Source organism: Halichoeres trimaculatus, unplaced genomic scaffold (genome assembly GCF_033239565.1).
Source record: "Halichoeres trimaculatus isolate MK-OKI-2021-1 unplaced genomic scaffold, fHalTri1.1 fHalTri1_scaffold_28, whole genome shotgun sequence".
NCBI classification, from domain to species: Eukaryota; Metazoa; Chordata; class Actinopteri; order Labriformes; family Labridae; genus Halichoeres; species Halichoeres trimaculatus.
Window position 1 is genome coordinate 625,798 of NW_027437206.1, and position 24,337 is coordinate 650,134.

At 41.6% G+C, this 24,337-nt stretch overlaps 1 protein-coding gene across 1 annotated transcript in view; it reads left to right on the forward strand.

Annotated features, from left to right (window-relative positions):
• The window catches only part of LOC141786433 (SLIT-ROBO Rho GTPase-activating protein 1-like), a gene marked incomplete at its 3' end in the record, with an annotated part of 131,811 nt that overhangs the window by 48,437 nt on the left and 59,037 nt on the right, over nucleotides 1-24,337 (forward strand). Inside the window, exon 2 of the mRNA XM_074665077.1 lies at nucleotides 19,450-19,645. Within this exon, the coding sequence (XP_074521178.1) occupies nucleotides 19,450-19,645 (196 nt within the window). The remainder of the gene's footprint in view (nucleotides 1-19,449; nucleotides 19,646-24,337) is intronic.

Here is a 24,337-nt window from a genome sequence, read left to right on the forward strand (position 1 = left end):
GCTTCCCTTCATCTCTAAAATCCTAGAAAAGGTTGTTCATTTTCAGTTAAAGTCCTTTCTGGATGAGCATGAGGTCTTAGAGGTCTTTCAGTCTGGTTTTAAAACTCTTCATAGCACCAAGTCAGCTTTATTAAGAGTTTTTAATGACATCCTTCTTGCTAATGACTCTGGTCACTATGTCATTCTCGTTCTGTTGGACCTAACCGCAGCTTTTGACACTGTGGACCACGATATCCTAGTGGCTCGGCTAAGCCATTTAGTAGGTATTGGTGGTACAGCATTGCTGTGGTTTAAATCATATCTGGCTGATAGGAGCATGAGTGTAAAACTTGGTAACTCAGAGTCCAGCCCTGCCCCTCTGCTGTATGGGGTACCACAGGGGTCTATTTTAGGGCCCCTGCTTTTTTCTTTGTATTTACTGCCGCTGGGCTCTATTCTCAGAAAGCATGGCATCTCTTTTCATTGTTACGCTGACGATAGTCAGATATATGTGCCGTTGAAAAAGAGTGACACTTTCTCTGTCACACCACTTCTGGCATGTCTTGAGGACATCAAGGCCTGGATGTCTTTGAACTTTTTAAATTTTAACGAGAAAAAAACAGAAGTAATGGTGTTTGGTCCCAGTGGCCCGTGTGACCCCCCTCCAGTTGACTTGGGCCCTTTGGCAGACTATTTAAAGCCAACAGTGTCAAACTTGGGTTTTAAGATGGACAGTGATTTTAAACTGGATCGTCAGATTAGCTCAGTGGTGAAGTCCAGCTTCTTTCACATCAGGCAGCTAGCTAAAGTGAAGCCTTTTCTTGCACAGCAGCACTTTATTACAGTAATCCACGCTTTTATTACATCTCGGCTGGATTACTGTAACGCACTGTACCTGGGAGTTAGTCAGGGCTCCCTCGCATGTCTCCAGTTAGTGCAGAACGCAGCTGCTCAGCTTCTAACTGGAGCACGTAAGAGGGAGCACATTACTCCCATCCTGGCCTCCCTCCACTGGCTGCCTGTGCATTTTAGAGTCCATTTTAAGATTCTTTTATTTGTTTTTAAATCTTTAAATGGTCTGGCCCCTGTGTACCTCTCTGAGCTCCTCCATCCCCACGCTCCTTCTCGGTGCCTCCGGTCAGCTGATCTGCTGCTCCTGGAGGTACCGAGGTTGAAGCGTAAGCTCAGAGGGGACAGGGCTTTCTCAGTAGCTGCCCCTCCACATAAGACGAGCCCCCTCACTGTCTGCTTTTAAAACAAGTCTTAAAACCCATTTTTATTCTTTGGCTTTTAATCCACCTTGAGACTCTGCTCATGTTTTAGTGTTTTTACGGTTTGTTTTAGTTTTTAACTAATTGTTTCATTGTTTTAATTATTTTTAGAACAATGTCACAATTTATTTTACTATGTGCACCTTTGTTTTAATGTTTTATTTGTTTTATTTACTCGTTTATGTCTGCACTACTTTTATGTACAGCACTTTGTTTCAGCTGAGGTTGTTTTAAAGTGCTCTATAAATAAAGTTGAGTTGAGTTGAGTTGAGTAAGACTTTGAAAAGATTTGGAAAAGACTCCTGGAAACTTTCAGCTCACACCTGCTCACATCTAAAGACCAGTTTTAGTCTCACCCTAGTCTCAGACTGAAATTTTACCAAGACTGTGAATCTTGCAGGGTCACTATTTACAAGACTACAACCAGATTCCTTTAGGGTTTTTTTTCCCATCATGCTTTTTTTCCCCATCATGCTCCTAGTAGAAACTGCAAACAAAATGGAGGAGAAGCAGCTTTTGGCTACAGCTACTCTAGTGTGTGCAGTGTTTTGTGCTGAAAAAAAAAACAACAAAAACAAGAGAACTGAGGGAAATGATGAAGGACTATTTCAACTCACCAGAAGGCCAAGTACCATGGCAGGAGCACCATATATAATGTGTGCAAAAATATGATGCGATATCCCTGACTGCCTGTTATCCCACATTAAAGTCTGTTTCTTGACACAAATTTCATAATGTGGAAATACTGTAAATGTTTGTGCTCAAATCTGTCTTTCTAAATAAAATAGAAAAATTAGACTGACTTAACTGTACTGGTGTAATGTACAGGTACTGGTTACATTACCAGTTTCCCTTTTTTCATTGTACATATCAGTTAAAAAAAGATGCAAATACTTTGTGAAAAGTTGTTTATTTTTTTCTTTATTCAAAGTAGAAAAGGCACTTCCACATCAGGGCATAACTCTGCAAACACAGACTTCAGTCTTTGAAACCAAAACTTTAAAAGGACATTCTTAGTAAAGTGTAATTTTCACAAAACAATACACTGAAAATAAATTATAATACCAGCTTATTTAGCCACAGCGTCAGGTGAAGTGCAAAAAATAGTCTGAAACACTATTTCAGCAATGGAAGTGCATTAACAGCCCTATTTAAACATGTGCATCGTGTGAAATATACACATCAGAAAAAAATTAAATACAAAAAACACCTGAAATGTAAACAGAATGAGTATTGTGACCTATGCAAGCTCAAACTAATCTAAATGTTTTCAGTGTCTTCAAGCAGTTGCATGAAACTTGACTGTCCCTGAGGCAGACTGTGTGTGTGCTGATGTGTTAGTTGTACTGTCTGAGGATGTTTTTGAGGCTGGACTCGACTATGTATTGAGTATTGAGGTTGTGACCTGTATTGTTCCCTGCCCATTAGTTGCTGCTGATCTGCTTCTTGAAAATCATACAGTATAGTCATAACTTTTTTTTTTTTGCTCGTTTTTAAAGTTGGGTCCTTGATGTGACAGACCCCAAATGCAACCTGTCGTCCAAAGCTTGACTCTTCTTCTACTTTATCTGTATTGAAACCTCTGACACTTTTGGACATTTCCTTTAGCAATTCAAGTTTCTCAAGCTCAATGTCATTTTCACTGGCACGTCTGGCCTTTTTTTTGAATGGCTGGCAGACTCTTGGCTCTCATGCTGGTGGGCTTGAGGACCTTGATGAGCCTGGTGTACAAGGCCTGAGCAGACACTCTGTAATGTCTTTGTCCAGAGTGGAATACTCCTCCATAGGAGAGGACATCTCATCAGCCACTGTCCACTGTGTGTCTGTCTCACTGTCTTCAGTCTGTTGGATAAGATTGCCAACATGTATTTAGTATATAAGTGGTCATTTCTATACACAGTTGGTAACTCACAAACATTACCAAAAGTGAGTATATAAGAAATACATGGAGGATATATATCTGTTTATCTCAGTACTCACAACAAGGCTGGTCTGTGTTGCGGGGATGACCAATGGCTTGAGAAAGTCCATACTTCTCAATATCCACTTCTGTTTTGAAGTGAGGGGCTTTTCCCCACTTCCACTTGGCCGAGGTCGTAGGAGTCGGCTAAACTGTGTCCTCAGAGACAGACTTCTTGTTTTCACCTCAGCAACTGAAACATAAATTGGGTTGCATCAGCAAAAGTCACGTGTTTATTTTCTTTGTACTAAATTAAGTGTACACATTCCCTTACTCGCTGTCTTTTATTCGTGTGTATTGTAACGTAACGCCACAAGCTAACATGAGCTAACATAGCAAGGCATGGCGTTGAATACAGTGGTAGCATGTTGGCATAGCTAGCGCACTTACCTGGCATTTGCAGGGCTTCTGCAATCTCGGTCCATTTCTTTTCCTTTTCCACTCTGTCGTGGTATGTGCGAGAGTTGATGTCAAACAGGCAGGGCTGCTCTGCCTATAACTCCACCATTCGCTCCTCTTTTTCTACAGTCCACTTTCTTCGTCGTTCCTCCATTGCTTCCATTCCTTCATAACTGCCTGGTTTCCTGTTTACGCTTTTGTGAGAACTCATCTATTGGTTGTTGATTGTGTGACGTCACTGTGACTTCCGATAATATCAAACATGTTTGATATCATCGCAAACCAAAGACTAGGAAAAGACTGACATGAAACAGCGCAGATTACTATCTCACACTAAACGATCGAGAGCACGGGCATGCGCCACGACTCCAGTAAAACTCCAAGACTTATTAAAGATTTTCAGATTTTAGTCTGAGACTGTGAAAATCGTTTAGTGTGAGCCCAGCATAAAGCTAGACTAAGACTAAAATTCTATGGTATTTAGTCGACTAAAACTAGACTAAGACCAACAGGTTTCATATGACTAAATTATGACTAAAACTAAATGCTGTGTTATTCAAAAGACCAAGACTGAATCAGAAATTGCTGTCAAAATTAACACTGGCCGGGAACAGTCTTGCAACTCATTCTCTGGAGCAACTTAAAGTCCGGAAAATACAGTATTTGTCTCATAAGTATTACTTAACCATAATTAACTATTACTGAATGCTTTTTGGACCCTTATTGCAGAGTGTAACACATGTATCCCTTAGATAACACACTATAAATGCTTATTTGTCTCATAGGCATTACTTAACCATTGTACACCATTACTGAATGCTTTATGGACCCTTATTGTAGAGTGTAACACATGTATCCCTTAACTTTTGTTTACTACATACTATTTAGCATTAATTAAGCATTAGTTAAGTATTTGTTAGCACTTAAGCCATCACCTGGAAAGCACGAGTTACAAATCAGTTAAAACGATTTAAGACCAGCAGCACCTGAAGGCACAGAATTCAGAAATCCATTTAATAGAATAAAGAAACTGACACAACACAGACTCAAACTGAATGTATAATTTGTTGTAGCTTCATAAATATTGAAGTCTTGGATAGAATGGAACTTTATTGTCATTGTAACAAGTACAACGAAATTGAAGTCACAGCAGCAATCAAGAAAACAAAGGAAAGAAAGTGCAAAAAGGTCCATAAGAAAATAGATGATGACAGCTTGTCTGTCATTCTCCAGTCAGCCAGCCTCCAGCTCCACAGGGTCCAGGACTGAGCTTCTTCAGTCATGCTCCATCTCTGTCTCCTGTATCCTTTCTGCTCACAGTAGGTGGAGTTCTTCCAATGTGGTGTTGGTGTCTGATTTTAGCTCCGTTAGCCATGTCTGGTATTCCCTCTGTTACTGGGTTAGCACAGCTAGCACGTCCATCTTATTGGAGATAGATCTTATGTTCCCAATAATGATGGCTGGAAGGACAGGTCCATGTTCCTTCTTAGCCCACACCTGAGAACCAGCACGTCGTGCCCACCCCCTTCTCCTCACCTTGTGGGAAGACATCAGGCCTTACACCAGTTAGCATTGACATGCTACAGACTGCAAACAGCTGAGTTCACATGTATCAACAATGTGGCCATGGTTACATGTAGAATCTCCAGACAAACACAGGAGCAAAAATAGTAAAAATATCACTAAAGCCACCAAATGTTTGGTGTCCATGACCAACAAGCAAGCCGTACAAAGTCATGATGCACTCCAAATACAAAGATTACAAAAAATAAAGATGAAAGAAATAACAAGAAATGGACACAAAAGAGAGAGCTGCTGCAAAAGGCAGCCATAGCCAACAGGGCGGCGCCTAGCCATAATAATAAAAGAATGTTGTAGTACATTGTGCAGTGCCCTAGGTATTTTTTCTTTTTCTTTTTGCTAATGGGGTTGACATGTGTAACTACGTGAAAATTACTGACTTCTAAACCTTTAAAATGTCCAATGAATCTTATAAACACTTAGTAGGGTAGCGTAAATTTGTGTATTTTAATCCTGATGAGAAAGTAGTTGTAACAGCAGTATTCAGTCTGTGAAGTTTAAAAACAAATCCTTAAAAAGGGAAATGTGACACAGACTCTTAACTTTGAATTCCCCTTTTTTTGGAATTAAGTAAACTTAAAAAATCCATCAAAACAAACATTACTTGTCAATCCAGAGTTATCTTGATTAAACCCCAAAAGAAAACTTTTTTTGGCCTATATTGTTGCTTGGGAGCGTAGAGACCAAAACAAATGGCCACTTTACTTGAATATTAGCATAAAATAAAATAGTACTAACTCACAAGCCCTTCAGTTCCCCTCAGCAGTGAGGATGAAGGTTAGAAGCTTGGTGATGGTTGATGGGCAGATGTATGAGGGAGGGCTCAAAGAATGGGCGGCTAACAGTCCAAAATAAAGTAGTATCTGATGCCTTGAGAGTCTAACTTCCAGCAGGTTCAAAAAGAGCGTCCTGGTTCACTGTGTACATTAACGCATCTCTCAGTCTCTGAGTCCATATTAGCTTCAAACTAGCTAAAAACACTAACATATACTCACAGCATACAGAAGCATTTACTGCTGCTCCTCAGAAAATACATGCTAATTCTTTGAAGCAGTACAAAAGATTACACACAAAGTATTTACCTTTACCAAGTCTCAAACACTGTAACTCCTTGGTAAACTCTGCATTCACCAAAGTATTGGATATGATAAACCTCTGTAGCTCCTCACTTTCCATCTGTGTACCATCTCGCATCATCTTGTGATTAAGTCCCGCCCCTTGGCCTTTCTGACAGGGCTGAAAGGGCTAAAGAGAAACAGTTTACAATGGGCTGAATAGACTAAATCCATAGTTTGATTTACTTTCGTGGTGTAAATAACCACCAATGATTTTGAACAAATTTGAATACAGCGCACAGAAGAGTGGCATGGTCAGTCACAACCTAGCATCATGCGATGTTAGGATGTCCTTTTGTTCTCTTGATTTTATTGGTTCCTAACAATCCTTAAGCCCTATCAGAAAGGTCAAGGGGCGGGACATGATGAGACATACTGTCACACAGACAAAATGTCACTAGTGAAGCTGCAGAGGTTTGTGTCCGTTACTTTGGTGAATGCGAGTTTACCGACAAGTTACAGACTTTTTGAGACTTTGTGCGTAATCTTTTGTACTGCTCCAACAACATGTAGTTTGTTTGAACTTGATTTACTAATCATGATTACAACATTAGCATGTGAGTGGAATTAACATGCATTTTCTGTGCAATAGCAGTTATTGCTACTGTGTGCTGTTAGTGTTGTTAGCTAGCTTGAAGCTCATATGGACTCAGGATGAGAATTTAAGGAGCTTTAGAGGAGTAATACGAGACTGAGAGATGTGTTAATGCACACAGTAAACCAGGACGCTCTCTTTGGACCTGCTGGAAGTAAGACTCTCCCATGGCATCAGGCATTACTTCATTCTGGCCTGTTAGCTGCTATTCTGTGAGCCCTCCCGCATTCGTCTGCCTGTAATCACCAAGCCTCTCACCTTCATCCTCACTGCTGAGGAGAACTGAAAAGCTTTTGAGTTACCAGGCAGTGCATGTGCTACTTTATTTTATCTGAGATAATTTTGGTTTGATAAATAATAGGGGTGCACGATAACTATCTGACCAATAGTTATCGAGCCGATAACGGGAAAATTATGACGTCATTCCTATCGGTTCTATATTAAGGCGGCTAGCCCCGATAACATGTGTATCTTTGTCAGCGCAGCGGTGCCCCGCTCCCACTGTAAGACATGAACGGCCAGCAGCCAGTGATGCGTTCAAGAGGCACTGGCAAAAAAATGAAATTACAACGCTTCCTGACTGAGAAATTTAAGAGTTCCCCCTCATGTCGGAAAAGACTCATTAACTTGGTCATATTGTTGTAGTTACAGACTTGAATTGGCATCCGCAGTATTTTTTTCACGTTACGCATAAAAAATGCAAATATAGATTTAAAAAGGCTGAAAGAAGGACTAGCAAACGTGGGAACCGGGATTTTCCGTTACACCTGCATGCATCACAACACAGCACAGCATGTTGACGCTTCAAAACAGAAAACATGGAGTCGACTGTGTCGGACTTCTTTAAAGTTTCTGAAGAAGACAGTTATTCCAGGAAAGCTCCATGAGGAAGAAAAGGGAGCAGCTTCAATACTTAAAACCTAATCAGTCACCTGAAACGTAACCATTGCTTTGACGGAGTTTTGAAAGCACGAGGACACCCGGGATGCTAAAGACGCTAATAACGTAAAGCCGACCACAACGAAGCCACTGGGACTTACACACTTTTGAAAAATCCAATAAATTTGCCGGACATGACCCACAGGCTAAGGTAATTTAATTTTTAATTTGTTTTGAATACAGTGTCAGGTCAGAACATGTGCCATCTTTATAGGCACGAACTAAACACTGAATGAAAACCATCATCTCCAGCTCTCATACTCTCACACTGAGTGAGGTCTTGCACACACCTCCGCCCCTCCCTCCTGCTGCTCTCTGACTCTGACCCGCTCACAGCCGTCATGATGCCTTCATACTGACGGTCACAAACACAAACATCTGCACTGAACACACAACTAACAGCAGAGCTGTTGTGAGGGAGGTGCATTGTTATGATAAAGTGACATGTTTTTTAAAGGTAGTATAGTATAGTATAGTATAGTATAGTATAGTATAGTATAGTATAGTATAGTATAGTATAGTATAGTATATGGTATGAAGGTGTTTCCATTGCATATTTTGTGATAAACTTCTCTGAAAAATCACCTCATGACAGCATAAAAACTTTTAATCCAAATTTGAGAAGTTTTGCGAAATTTTGGTGTCTCTATTATTAATTTTTCACGTTTAAGTTGCAGAAAAAAAACAAGTGAACCTCATTTACTGTGGTGAAAACATATTCATTTGAATCAAACCAGAAGCCAGTGTCCTTTAAGGTAGATATATAGATAGATAGATAGATAGATAGATAGATAGATAGATAGATAGATAGATAGATAGATAGATAGATAGATAGATAGATAGACAAACAGACAAACAGACAAACAGACAGGAACTTAATTAATCCCTCAGGAAGGTTACCCCAGGGAATTCAGATTCCAGCAGCAGTTGCACCAAATAATAGAACCAGCACACAAGTAGAAAAAAAATATATAGGATACAAACTCAAGTTATATACAAGCACTTTACTGTACACAGTAGCTGCAATTATAATAGTACTCTGGTTTTGTTTATAGAATTCACGTCATGATCTTAGGGTAATATATAAATGTTTGAGAGTGTGTGTTATCAGTTATCAGTATCGGCCTGTAGAAGCTGAAAGTTATCGGTTATCGGTATCGGTTCAAAAAAAAAGTTATCGTGCATCCCTAACAAATAATATTTATTCTTATGGATTGTTCAAGTTTACTTCACAAAAATGTGAATTCAAAGTAAAGTGCCAGTGTTGCATTTCCCTTTTAAAGGATTTGTTTTAACTTGACAGAAGGTAATATTGCTGTTACAGATACTTTCTTATCAGGATTGAACTACACAAATTTACACTACCCTACCAAGTGAGGCACCACCAATTTTCTTTTTAAGATTCATTTGAAAATGTAAAGGTTTAAAAGTCAGTATTTTTCATGCAGTTTAACAAGTAAACACAGTTAGCAAAAATAAATAAATAAATACCCAGGCCCATAGCATCACAGTGTCTTTTTATTCTTTCAATAGTTATCCATAATAGATAACAACAATGTGCATCCAGTTTTTTTTCTTTTTGTAAATATTACTATACTTTTTAAATGATTGATATTTAGTAATGCATTTTGGTTTTGCCACTAGCTCTGAGGGACCTTGAATATGAGGGTTTTTTATTTGATTGCTAAGTAATTGTCATTTTGACTCAGTACTTGTTTTGTTTAAGGTGATTTTGTTTCGAGAATGTGACCTTTTTTGTAAAAAATACAGCAATTTTTACATTCAGTTTGAGTTTGTGTTGTTAAATAGATATCTGGATTCTTTGTCTTCAGGTGCTCCTGGTCTTAAATCATATTAATAACTGCTTTTGTAACTCATGTTTACAGGTGATGACTTAAGTCCCAACTAATATTTAACTTATGCTAAATAGTGTGTAGTTAAGAATGGTGTAACCTGCATAGGTGTTACCAAAGGGATACATGTGTTACACTTTACAATAAGGGCCCAAAAAGCATTCAGTAATGGTCAACAATGGTTAAGTCATGCTCATAATGCACTCTTATACATTAATTCAGGTTTGTGTCAGGTTATTAATGTTAAAGGATAACTTAATACATAATATAACTTTTATTGATGCTTGATAATGTATTAGTTAACTCTGAACAGTAGACATTAAGTCCTTATTAATGCTTAACTAATATGTTGGTAAAAGTTAGGTTACACATTATTCTGCTTAATGAACTTAGAATTAATGCTTAATAATGCATTAACTACCATTAATTAAGGCCCCTTATTATAAAGTGTTACCGTTTATAGGTTACACTCTCTTCTAGATTTAAAATGTGAATATTTGCATTTATTAAAACAAGCAGTGTGTAATTAACAGTTTCTTTACCGTTTGAGGCCTTTGATCCAACTCCAACACTGGTTTGTGAAAAGTGAGCATTCAGAGCTGGGTGTCTCCCTGCAGGCTGGCTTTATCCGTCAGGGTTTGTCTGCCAGCATGTTTTAGTTAACATTTGTTTACTGTGAGGGGGAAGTGAATACCCATACAGATAAAAGCCTGTGGGCCTCTGCTCCAGATGTTTCTCGTATGACACCTTCTTTAAGGGCATTTATCTCTCCAGCTGTCGTACCGCAATATTTTCATTGTGTTGTAACCCCAAACAAACAACTGTAAGAGTTGCAGACCTGCCCAGCCAAGTCTTTAGCCTTAGGTTAGCTTTGTGTTAGCTTTGTGTAGAAGAGAAGGATGATTGGCTGCCTTGACATGTGAGCTTTAGCCTCTTTACTCTCTCCTGTGGAATTTCTCCAAACAAAGGGACCAAAGCAGAACAGAAACATGCCAGAGTATCTCCTTTTACTAGGAAGCAGTTGGTCAGAGAGAACAACCCTGTGTAGCATGTACAAGGCACATTCAGGTCTTCAGCTTCACTCCCAAGGAAGGAGAGGTAATTAAAACAAGTTTTCTAAATAACAGGCAACTGCTAAAGTAGTTTTCCTTCATTTGATGTACTTGTAACTATAAACAACACCCAAGGAAAGAGACACTGTTGTAAATATGGAGACTCTTGGTTGACACCTATTAGACATGTGGAACTCTACAGACACCCTTCCAGGAGAGGCTGTTATTCCTGATGGTCTCTATCTAGCATCTTTGACCTTCACCCTTTTCTTCTGGGAATGTGAAGAGAGAAGAGGAAGGAGGGGAGAATTTACTCCAGAATGCAGTTAAAAAAACTGCAGCCTCTCCGCACTCTGCGCTTTTGTTCTCATCCACTCAGCTCTCAACGTGTCTTCATACTCTATGCTTCACCCTTGGCTGCCAGCAGCTGAACAAACAGCCCGGCCACTAAAAATGCTATGTTCTTCCAAAATTCGTCTCCTAGCTCCTGTCAAGTTTGGATGGAATTGCTGGCCCTTACAGGTCACTGTATTGTCAGCAGTGATGGGCATCTTTCCTATTCGCTGTTGGCCTCTGGCTGTTGTAGCACTGCCTTTTTTGACATGGACCTGTATGGCATCCTCATCTATAGTTATGTACATCAGTGCTGTCTTACCCCTGTCAGCGTCCTGTGACCCAAGATCTGGTGCGGTTTTGGTCCAGACGAAAGTAGTCCGGCAACATGGCTGGGGTCACGGAAATAAAGTGTTTTTCCTCTCAAAACAATTTGTGTTTAAAAGAGTGATAAATTTGCCTCACAAAACTGCAAACCAGAAAAAAGTCAGACTCTGTTATTGATTGGCACTACTTTCTGGTGCGTATCACTGCGTCGCGTGGTGCATCCAGCTGACCAGCGCGCGTTGTCACTGTCATAACAACTTTAAAAAGTTAGCAATAACATGTCTGAGTACGACACTGATGAAGATGACATTACATTTAGCACAGAGCCAAGGGGATATCTTTATGAACTTGAATATACTGATGCTGAAATTCGTCAGATGGAGTTAGAACGGTTAGAGAGAGACGAGGCACAGTCATGTCGCTCCTGGAGCCACAGCTGGAGTCATCATCAACCCTCGGTGATCTTCTCACATACAACTGTAAAATCACTCTTTTTTTTTAAGTTTAATGCTTTTGAACTTTTAATCTCTTAAAGGACCTTTACATGTGTAATAGTAGACTTACTTTCTGTCCAGACTTAAGCGACGCTTAGCAGGTACGAGCCGTGATCATGTCACAACCATGGATGTATTTTAAGAACTGGATAGCGTGGCTCAGCCTTCCACCATGTTACGGATTTAAAGCCAGAATCTAAATGGTCACAGCCTTACAACCAGCTTACAACTTACATTTTTATTTTATTGTATTTATTATTATTTTGTATTAATTTTGATGTGTCAAACTAAAACCCGCGACCCGATCGCATGTTATTTTTTCCACCAAGAGAGAGAGTGACAGACAAATGCTGGTGCACTTGTCAGAAGTGTGCAGCAGAGTCCTGCACTGGGTCGGGTACCCGTAAAACACAGCTGATTTTCGGGTGGTTTTTAAAACCTTTTTTTCCTCTGGGTTCGGATCTTGGTGGAAAAAATAACATGCGATCGGGTCGCGGGTTTTAGTTTGACACATCAAAATTAATATAAAATAATAATAAATATCACAGGACGCTGACAGGGGTAAGACAGCACTAATGTACATAACTATAGATGAGGATGCCATACAGGTTCATGTCAAAAAACCCAAACTATCCCTTTAATATGTTCCAACACAGCAGGGATCAACATTTTAGTCGGAACACTGCAAAGACTCAAAACCTGATCATCAGTATATTCTGATTCCTTGTTAAAATTTATAGTCAGATCTCATTGAACTTAGTCACTTGTTTTTCCTCTTGTTTGGACAAAAATTCACTTGTATGCAACTGTTCTTTAACGTAACAAAATACTACTCAAATACTAAATTATTTGGTAGTTGCAGCCCTACTATTGATTCTTTAAAGTGCTTTGTGGTATTAGCAGAGCTGGGTTTTAACTGGACTCTGTGGCCCCATACACAGAGGGTGTGTTGTTTCACTGAAACCTATTTTTTTCTCTCTGGAGGTTACAGTGCGGGTCAGTACCCATCCCTCTTACACTGCACTTTCTTTGACAATGAAACCGACTTATATGGCAAATCAGAAGGCATTCTGAACTGCAACTTTGGACATATTTGTCTCCATGAATGGGGTTATGGGAAGTATGTGATGTGGCCTCCAGAGGAGCCACTGGATGAGCTCCAGGTCAGAGACAAAAGGGCTTGGGTCTAAACTGATTAGCACAAAGACCAAGCCGTGTGCTCTCATTGTGCTCATTGACATGGTGTGCATTCTGCACCTCATTGACTAACCATCAGTCAGCTGGAATTGCTGCTGACAACTTTATTGGTCCCACTTGAATTCTGCAGGCCGCTCTTTATTTCTGAGCCTGAGTATGGGCTGAGATGAGTGTGCAGCTTTGTTTTCTTGGTTAGATTTGAGAGATTAACAAAGAGGACATTACTTTTAGTAGGGTCACCTCTCCACACTGTTCACAGATACCCTCATGTCCCCTCATATCCAGGGTTTGAAATGGATTGCAGGGTGCATCTCAAAGCAATAATTTCATGCCTCCTTTCTCCTATCTCCTTTGAGGCACCGATTCGAAGACTGTCCCAAAGCGATAATTGTGCACAGAGGAGAGAGTAGACTGATCGGAGGAGCTATGATTGAGGGAACACGAGAGCTGGCTTTGTGGAAGTCTTTTCACTGACAGACACGTCCCCATATGGAATATTACTGATTGGACGCTGCAGTGGCTCAGACTGCTCTACGTGAAACTTCACAAACAGAACAGAGTTTTTTGAGAGAGAAAAGAAGCTGAAAACAGTTGCTGAGGATCATTCAGAAACGGGTCATAAAGCTGGGATTAGAATGTTTGCTGTGAATTTAAAGCACAAAATACTGAACACATCCATCATGAAATCAATATAACGGAGGATTCATTCTGAAAACTGAAATCTAATAAATAATATCTTCCTGAGACACAGTAAACTACGTTTTATTAATAAGTTACAGAGTTCACGATCAGATTTGCTCTAGATAAAGGTTAAATAATTCATAAATAATCTCACAATTACACATTTTACTGGTAAAGTGATCCATATGAGCTTTTAAACAGCACACAGAATAAACAGATAGCAGGTGTTTTTTCATGGTAACATGTTTGGTAAACAGGTTAAAGGAAGAGACAAAGCTCTGTTACTGTTTCTGTTTGATCAGAGTTACTACAGCGCACATGTGCAGACACACAAACAGCTGTTAGAGCTGACTGACAGATGATCCAGAGGTGATCAGCTGACGCTGCCATCACTGAAACACGTCGCTTCTTGTGACAGTCTGGAGGAGAGGACGTCCCATTGCTCTAAAAACGAATCTCCTCCATCCTCTCTCCTCTCTTCATTTCCTTCATTTCTCCATCATCTCTGGTGGAAGGGACTAAGACGCAAATGAACTACACAAGTGGGGGAATGAAGGAAGGATTGACCCTTGATTGCTTTGAGACGCACTTACAAAGAGCTTTGTTGTCCCCACCCAGTCCTCTTAAGCTTGGTTTATTCATGACATGTCTGCAAGGTCTGCATGGCTTTGTGTGAATGAATGATTTCACTTTAGCAGCCTTGCCCCCTCGCGCAGTCCTTTTGAGGTAGAAAATTGCTGCGTTGTGCACCTCCAAAAACTCCACATGTACAAATCGGAGCTCTGAGTGCACAAAAATCCATTCCTATGGTTCATCACATAGAGATTGCCATGATAATCGTGACAACTGGCGTGAAATTGCTGCCAAACTCAGAGAAGGGGAGGAAATAGCCAAAAAAATGTTGTCAACAGTGTAAACAGCTTCTTCTCCTCTAGTTTAGCACTGTGGTAGACATGCATCTGTGATACACTGCCCCCTGCAGTTTGGGAAGGGTCACTGTGTGGAGTTTTAAAAGTATAAAACCACACACTTTCTCTTATGCTGATTCTGTGCATCTTATGTCTGTGTGTCATGTTTGTGTGAAAATTATGCTTTCTCCAACAACCAACAGACGTAGTTACCTGTTCAGATATTTACCTTTAGGGTTAGCCACCTTCTTTTATCAACAAGCTGGGGTCTAAGGTCACATCCACACCAGAGCCTGTCTGAAAGCTAAACTCAATTTTTGGGAAAGTTTTCTGATGTTTTGTATTTTTTAACATTTTACGTACCAAATAATGTAACACCTCCTTATCACCTGCTTATCCTTTTCCTGATGCACTCTCTCAGCACCACACTTATATGTCAAAGTGAATAATTGGTGCACACTCTTGAAAGATAAAGAGTTATATGTGCAAGCTTAGATGAATCAACCTTCCTGTACAGGTGATCAGAAAAGAGCAGGGCTGCATCTGCTCCTCTCTGGTTTTCACTCTGGTTCAGTTTTTTGTCTGAGTTTGGTTTGAAGTCCATGTCTGATTCCTTTTAACAGCTGCCCCTTTGAACATCTCTCACACTTCAACCTGATTCACTATTTGGAAATAAATGATTTAACGTATCCTATATGCAGTCATGAGTATGATTGTAATAAATGATCCACCTCGCTCTGCTGTGCTGTGCTAGCTTTGTTTTAATCCTGTATCCTCTGGAGGTGTGAGACGTTTATCAGGGGGTTCTTGGACTTAAACTCAGTCCCACCTAAAACCTGTCCTCACTGTGCTCACTGCTAATTCTGTGGTTTTGTCTGGAGCCTTATGGTACTCCAATTCACATGTCAAATTATTAGTTTGGTCACAGTCAGCGTGAGTAGCTGTTTGATTAACTCTTGCCGATTTAGTGTCCTTAAATGTCTCCATTGGGTCCTGTCTGTCTCTGTCTAGGAGCCTCTTTCCCTGGTGGATGCCAGAGCTCTTCATTAAAATGCAGAGCCTCATCAACAGTTTTTGGAGATTTGATGTAAATGGTTCATTTCTAATAATACAGAGAACTAATGCTAATGACCGGAATGGGACCTTTTGGTAATTTGATTATGAGAGATCGAATGCCAGAAAGGCCTGCTTATGCTGAGCACTGCTCTCCCTGTCTCTAACTGAGTCAGCACTTGATTGGCCATTAAGTATATAGACACACTTAGATATTGATGGTATACCATAAAGCCTCTTCGGGACCTTTTGGTTTCTTTGCTGGAACATTTACTGAACTTTGCCTTGTTGAATACTCCTCTTTTCTTTACCTTCCTTCCATCCTTATAAGACATTTCATTAAGCAGCAGTTTTTTCACAACTTTGAGACTGACTGCTGAAGCTTCAGCTTCCATCTGAACTTAATTCAGATTCAGATTCCTTTATTTGCCATTTGTGTAAATTAACACATAGAAATTTGTGTTGGTGACAACATGTGTGTATTTGCAAACAAGTACTTTTTTCACAAGTAAACAGTCCAAAAAAAAAACAACAACAACAAAGAACAAGCACTACAGTGCAAAAAGAGTGGCATACTTAAATATTAAGTAAATATAAAGTGCAGTGCAGAGGACCAGTGTATGACTATAAATCTGAAACGGGTGACACTGAGGGGCGGGGAGGGGGGGCAGAGTCATTGACCAGCCTGGCGGCTGAGGGGAAGAAACTGAGTCTGTGGCGTGCTTTAAGAGCCTTCGGCAGGCGCAGCCTTCTACCAGAGGGTAGAAGGGTGAACAGACCATGGCCAGGATGTGAGGGGTCGGCCATAATCTTTCTAGCTCTTCTCAGTGCTCTGGAGTCATGGAGGGACTTATGAGAGGGCAGGGGGCAGCCTATCACTGATGTCCATGCAATGTTGCAAAGACATGTCAGCCAAGATCCTGCAACATTCAAAGCCTTGAGGAACTCAGGACGGATCTTGTCCACGCCGGGGCTTTATAGCGGAGTTGTTTAACTGTCTCAGCGACTTCAGCCACAGTGATGGATGGGCCCAACTCCAAGTTCTCTGGCTCTGCTTCCTTGACAGAATGCATGTTGGTGGAACTAAGGAGATCCTTGAAGTATTCCTGCCACCGCCCAACTATACTCTCAGTTGAGGCCAGCCGCTCTCGTCCCCACTGTAAACAGTGTAGACAGAAAGCCGCTTTTCTGCTGGGCCGCCGGACAGTTTGCCAGAATTTCTCCGGGGCCGACTGAAAATCTTTTTCTATGGCCTCACCGAAATTCTCCAACGCCTGGGTTTTTTCCTCAGTGACTGCGAGAGCCGCGCAACGCTCAGCCTGCCAGTACCTGCCAGCTGCTTCTGGAGTCCCACAAGCCAATTATGCCCTGTAAGACTCCTTCTTCAGCTTGACAGCACCCTTCACCTCTGGTGTCCACCAACAGGTTCAGGGATTACTGCTGCAACAAGCACCAGCTGCCTTGCGCCCATCTCAGCCATGGCACTGCTGGACATGGTCCATTTGGATTCCATGTTCCCGGCCAGCCCTGGGACGCAGTCAAAGCTCTGCCGGAGGTGTGAGTTGAAGACCATCCTGATAGGGTCCTTAGCCAGGCGTTCCCAGCAAACCCTCACAGTTCATTTAGGTCTGCCAGGTCTGTCCGGCATCTTCCCCCACCATCTGATCCAACTCACTCCCAGGTGGTGATCAGTTGACAGCTCTGCTCCTCTCTTCACTTGAGTGTCCAGAACATATGGTCAATGATCAGCTGATACAACCACAAAGTCGATCATTGACCTGCGACCCAAGGTGTCCTGGTGCCAGGTGCACTCATGAACAGCCCTATGTTTGAACATGGTGTTCGTTATAAACAAACTGTGACTAGCACAGAAGTCCAACAACTGAACACCGCTCTGGTTTTGATCACGCAAGCCGTTCCTCCCAATCATGCCCCTTCAAGTCACGCTGTCATTACCCAGGTGAGCGTTGAATTCCCCCAGTAGGACAATGTAGTCTCCAGTTGGGGTGTTTTCTGGCACCTGTCCCAAGGACTCCAAAAAGGGTGGAAACTCTGAGCTGCTGTTTAGTGCATAAGCACAAACAACAGTCAGCACCCGTCCTCCAACCCAAAGGCGCAGAGAAGTAACCCTTTCGTCCACCGGGGAAAACTGCAACACACTGGCGGAGAGCTGGGGAGCTATGAGTAAGCCTACATCTGTTTTCCTCCTCTCAAAGATGAGAGTCCAACCCCTCTCAAGAAGGTTAGTTCTGAAGCCCAAGCTTTCCGTTGAGGTGAGCCTGACCATATCTAGCCCCTATCTCTCTACCTTCTGCACCAGGTCAGGTTTCCTTCCCCTCCAGAAAGGTGACATTCCATATCCCCAAAAGCCAGTTTCTGTAACCGGGGATCAGGCTGCCAAGGCCTCGGCCTTTGACCGCCGCCTGGTCCACATTGTGCCAGGCCCCTATGGCTCTTCCTGCATGTAGTTGGCTTACAGGAGGATGGGCCCATGTCACCCATTCTGGCTTGGCCTGACCGGGCCCCATGGGTAAAGGCCCGGCCACCAGGCGCTCGCTTGCAGGCCCCGACCCCAGGCCTTGTTCCAGGGTGAGGTGCTGGTGACCCTCCGGCCAGGGTGAACTGAATCCTGTTAGTACTCATCATTAGGGGTCTTTTTGTCTGGCCTCTCTCCTAGGACCAGTTTGCCTTGGGAAACCCTACCCGGGATGGTTGCCCCTCACAACATAGCCCCTAGGATCAATGAGGCACTCAAACTCCTCCACCAGGATAAGGTGGCAGCCACAGAGGAGCAGTTAAAAGTTGTTCAGGCCATTTGACTTAGTCCAGCTAGTTTTAAACCCGTCGGCGGGATCAAAATACCACTTGTTTTTTGAGACTGGCATTAACAAGCCATTTGTCAAATCCAAAAACTGAAAACAATGGGGTAATCGTCAGATTCTCAAGGTTCTGAGGGTACTTGAATGTATCACATGAAAAGCTGGACACATGTCTTAACATCTCTTTGGATATCATGTCTTCTCGGAACATTTGGAGAAAATGACCGGTTTGCTCACTAAATGTAGTTGAAAAAAATTTGACGCTTAATCTTGCGGTGTCAATGTAGAAAATAAATAACATTCACTTTGGGAAAAAAGTTATCTATTTTTTTGGTGGAAGTTTTCCTTATTGCCACCACAGTGTGTCCAAGTGACTGACACTGAATCCCTTTGGGTTTAAAAGTCCTGCTGAATCCAACCCCAGTCTGATAGCTATGGGATTATCTCAGTGTTTGGATGGAGCTATGCTCAGTGTGATCTGGTACTGACTTCATTTTTAATGTTTTGAGTGTAGAGGACAGGATGGGACTGTGTCCTGTAGCTATGTTTTCTTCTTCTGTTTTTCTGGCACACTTTGAGACATGTATCTGCCTGTGGTTCAACTACATAACTAGTGGTGTATCTTTTGGGGATAGTGTATGAGTTGAGAAAGAATAAAAAGAGGGGGAAACATCAAAATAATCAACAGGACAGTTTCATGCTGGTTAGAAATTCTAAATGTGGGTTTGGATTATTTTTTGATTAATTGACCAGCCCTAGCACCACCCTTTAAACATGACAATGGGTTATCTATGTTTTCATGATATCATTACTTTGTTCGTTTCACATTGTTCTAGTAAGATGTGCAAAAATCTCATCATTCATCTCTTTCCTTTCCTCCTGTGCCTTCTCAGAGATCAGGGCCCAGTTAGTGGAGCAGCAGAAATGCCTGGACCAGCAGACAGAGATGAGGGTCCAGCTGCTTCAGGACCTCCAGGACTTCTTCAGGAAGAAGGCAGAAATTGAAATGGAGTACTCCAGGAACCTGGAGAAACTGGCTGAACGCTTCATGGCCAAGACTCGCAGCACCAAAGACCACCAGCAGTACAAGTCAGTACTACTACACTATTAAACTATTACACTATACACTATTTGGGTTTAATATGATGTTGATGTTGTCTGAGGCTTAGGCATACTCTTAGGCAGAGTCAGGGATCCATAAAGTTACCTAATAAAGCTATCAGAGGATCATGATGGTGATGCTTCAGCTAGATTTGAAGATTTTGTAGGACAGATTGCTGATTGCTCTTCAAGTCTTATTTTTCCCTCCAGTGAAGGAAATCCATCCATTCCGAGGTACCAGGAATTCTTTTACACAAAGGCCCGTCTAGGTTAAGGTTTAGGTTAATCTCCTCTAAAGGTGTCTTATTTCTCATTTATACTTGTTTATTACAACAAAAATCTGTGATTGAGCCTGTTATGTCACACTTGCATTACTGGGAAGCTTAAAAAATCCATCCAGATTTGAAGTTTCTTTGGTGCCACCATCCACACAGACTAGACTTTCTGAACCAAGGCTTGTGGTCTGAACTAAAGTTATAGACGAATGATGGACAAGAGTTTCCGATTTTATATTGTCTTTGCGTCAACACACTGTTCAGGAGAACTTGTGCGTCCTTCCTCAACTACCTCTATTCATCTTCATCATTCCTCACAGCTGGACTTGAAAAGTCATGGAACTCCTGACACAGATAACCTGCTGTGTTTTTGGCCTGATAGCTGGAGTCTGCTCATAGAAAGAAAAGGCAGTGGCATGTTTGAACTTGTGATAAAGTGTGGTAAAGTGTGTGTGTGTGTGTGTGTGTGTGTGTGTGTGTGTGTGTGTGTGTGTGTGTGTGTGTGTGTGTGTGTGTGTGTGTGTGTGTGTTTGTGTGCGTGCATGCATGCGTGTGCATGTGTACAGTCTGATCACTTCATTCACAAGCTTAACACTTGGTATGTCTCGAGGAGTGTGATTCTAAAGCAAATAGAATGGGTCTGAATAACACATGAACTTTTTCTGTGGGTTTTTAATCATGTGGTCTGTATTTTTTTGTAGTTTTTAAAACATGACACGCACAATGAGGGCTACACTGGGTTGTTTTCTCTGGAATGACCCATCACTGCTGCAAAATGGGACTTTTTTATACCTTCTTTATTCCCTTTAAACCTCAAAAAAATTAGAAAACCCAGCTCCCCTTTAAGAGGCTACACACTAATGGAAATGGACTTGAGCTTATATGGCGATTTTCTAGATATGGACTACTCAAAGCTGCTTTACATCGCAGGTCACACTTACCGATGCACAACCATTCGCGCTCACATTCACTCACTGATGGACCACTGTTTCTATCAGTATGTCTAACACTTTCATGACCTTTCATACCCATTCACAAACTGAGGCAGTAGTGGGAGCAACTTGGGGTTAAGTGTGGCCATGCGCCGCCCAGAGCTGGGCTTGAACCTGCAACATTCCATGTGCACTCTCCAACTGCGCCACCGACACCCCACTACCGCTTTGTACACATGGATACAATCCCAACCAAGCGTCATGAAACATACACATGCAGGTTGAAGCTACTCACACACTTTGCATGGATATCAGTGTGAGTGAAGCACCCAACATGGCCTTATGGTGTTATCCCACCACTGCCTCCATACTGGATTTTGTGTTTGTTGACTGCAGATCTTCTTTTTTCTCACTGAGGTCTAGGGTTGTCACAATACTAAAATTTTCAACTCGATACCGATACACAGGAAAATATTCGATACTCGATACTATTTTCGATACCACAAGGATAAAAAAAAGAACCATATATTCAAAAGAAACATTATTATTAACAAAAAAATGCAAATATAACCTCTGTTGCAACATGTACCAGTTAACAGGACCTGCCTGAGCACACACTGAAGACATTTTTACCAAATTTTTGCCTGATTTATGCACTGTCCACTAAAAACAGCCCTGAGACCCACTTATGGGCCTCCAACCACAGGTTGAGAACCACTGCACTAGTAGATTGTATTTGAAGCTTGATCCTTAAAAGATTGCTCACATCATGAACAATATGTGACCCAGAGAACCTCAGGATGAATTTATCATTTAGAAAACAGTGAGTGAGTGAAAACAGCAGCTCAGATGGACTGATGAACAATGCTGCATTTTGATTCATCAAAAGGTTGACTCATCTTTTTTAAGTCTCCGTGTTCATTTAAAATGTGCTCATGAGCTATCAAGACACAGTTTGAAATATAAAATCACACATAGTGACTGACGATCTCTCACTGTCTGCTGGGATGTGTGTCTATCTGCGCCTTTACGCACGCCGGCACAAAGAGGAGTGCGTGTACACGGAAAGTGAAAGTTTGAGTTACACAACCATCCTATAATTTTGTTTTATAGTGGATATATGGTATTTCTTGGGGGCTTCTAGTGGGTATAGGGTGCATACCTGCGTTTCTTGTATATTACACAACACGACCTCTGCGTCCTCTGTGCTCTTGTGCCTCTGACTTGAGCGGGAGAAATCGGAGGTGTGGCATGAGTGCAGGTGAAACCATCCAAATGTGTGAGTCTCAAGGCGAATGCGTGACAGTTGACAGCCCTGTTTATAATCATTAACGTTACGTCAGCCTTTAATCGCTCGTTGCGGCTAATGGCTAACAATAACATGGCCAACACCGCCTTGTAGCAGTGTTTGCATACTGGCTTATTTGTATCCTTCGGTTTTCTAAGCTTGTTAGCCTCGAAGGCAAAATACCTCCAAACAACACTTTCACCTTTTTCATTTTCAACCAAAACTGCTTGATTTGGCCCGCCTGCAGCAGCACTAGCCATGCTGTTTTGTTATTGAGTGCCTAACGGGGGGGGCAGAGAGAGAGGGACGCAGCGTCAGCTAGGGCTGTAGCGATACACTTATTTTCCGATACGATACACGATATTCAATTCATGATACGATATATATCACGATATTCTGCCAACGATATGATTCGATACGATTCGATACGATTTGATAAACTTACATCATTTTCTGCATCATTTCAGGGGGGAAAGTGTGATTTTAGTGACATCTTGTGGCTGTACCATTGACTTGGATTGATATAACTGAACTGAAAAATGAATGCATGAAATTTACAATGTATGTCTCTGACTAGGCAGAGACAGAGCCTACAGCTTGCAAATGCTGGACAAAGTGAATCAAAGACATGGTGAGAAAATTTGTTTCTTTTAATTGAAACAGTGCAAACTGTGGCTTCCAAGCCTTTGAAAAGTAAATAAAGTGCAACAGCACTACAATGCACAATAGAGTTGAAAAGCGCAGCAAGTGGCCTGTTCTGAACAGTTTCTTTGACAGCATTTGTAGCTTTATACTTAACATTTGAGGGTATTCCTCTAGCCACCCTGTCAGTAAACATAGTACCTTGGCTTCTCTAAAACAGCCAATAATTCCAGTAACAAAGAGCGCCATTTGAACACATTTAACCTTAAATGTAACCATCTTAGTTGAGCAGCGTAGGGCTTGTAGGCCCTGACCTACGAGTAAACACTAACCAGAAAGTCTTTCCAACTACAGTCCAAGTGACCTACATTGTCCTCAGATTTTTGTTCAGGAATAGAATCTGATCGACGTGCTCTGGGAGAAGAGCACTTCTTTGAGCAGTTATGATATCTCCAGCAGTGGAGAAGACCCTCTCTGAGGAGACGCTGGTGCCAGGGATGTAGAGGTACCTTTTGGCAAGATGGGACAAGATTGGATACTCATACTGGTGTTCCTTCCACCAGACCAGTGGATCTTCTTTCACTTCCAAGAGATCTGCCTCCTTGTAGAGGGTCATCTGCTCCCTGGCCTCATCCTCTAGCGTATGTGCCTTGGGTCGCGCTGCACCACCGTATCGTTCACCAAGAAGGACAGCAAGTGGACAAGATGGCCTTGGATTCTTAAGTGGATGATGCTGACCTTCAAATAAATAAACATTCCATAATTCCAACACAAAGGTTCAGATAATACAGTGTGCCTCACAGGATGACAGTGGGTGATACTTACCATGACTGCTCTCTCCTTCCTTGAATTGCTCTCCATCACCTACAGCCTCTTCTCCAGATGCCAATGCCATCCCCTCATCATCAGCACTAGGGAGTGACAGCTGAATTAAAAAGATCAACATGAAATTTAATTCATGAGCTTTTAGTGTAATAAATCTTTAAATACTATATTTAATATCTATGCCTTCAAAATTGTTAACATCACAGTATTTATGCTTTTTATTTGATATTTATCCATTTTAAACTGTCAACATTGTAGTATTTGCCTTTCAACTTTGAACAATGTTTTACTCAGCTCTATGCTTACTCTTGCCAGGAGATGGGGGATAAAATACCTATTATGACATAACCTAACAGTATCATAATTTCCTTACCTCTGATGGCTGCATGCCCAAACTTGCAGCCTCTGCAATCAGTCCATCATAAACGTCCTGTCTTTCGCTGTCAGTCAGGAAGGGAAGACCTTTGAATCTTGGATCCATCGCTGAACATGCATTAAGAGTTGCCTTTAGGTCGATGTACCTCTTCTGAAGATCCTCAGCCATGGCAGCCTTCATCTCTTTTATGACTGCAGATTCGCCTTCAATCAGTTTCAGTCCATTTATCAGTGTGTCCTGAAGGGGAGCTACGACCGACAGTGTGGGGGTCTTCTCCTTGGACATGTACAGTGTGGCCTCCTTCATGGGCTTCAGTGCACTGACTACTTCTTCAGCTGTAGT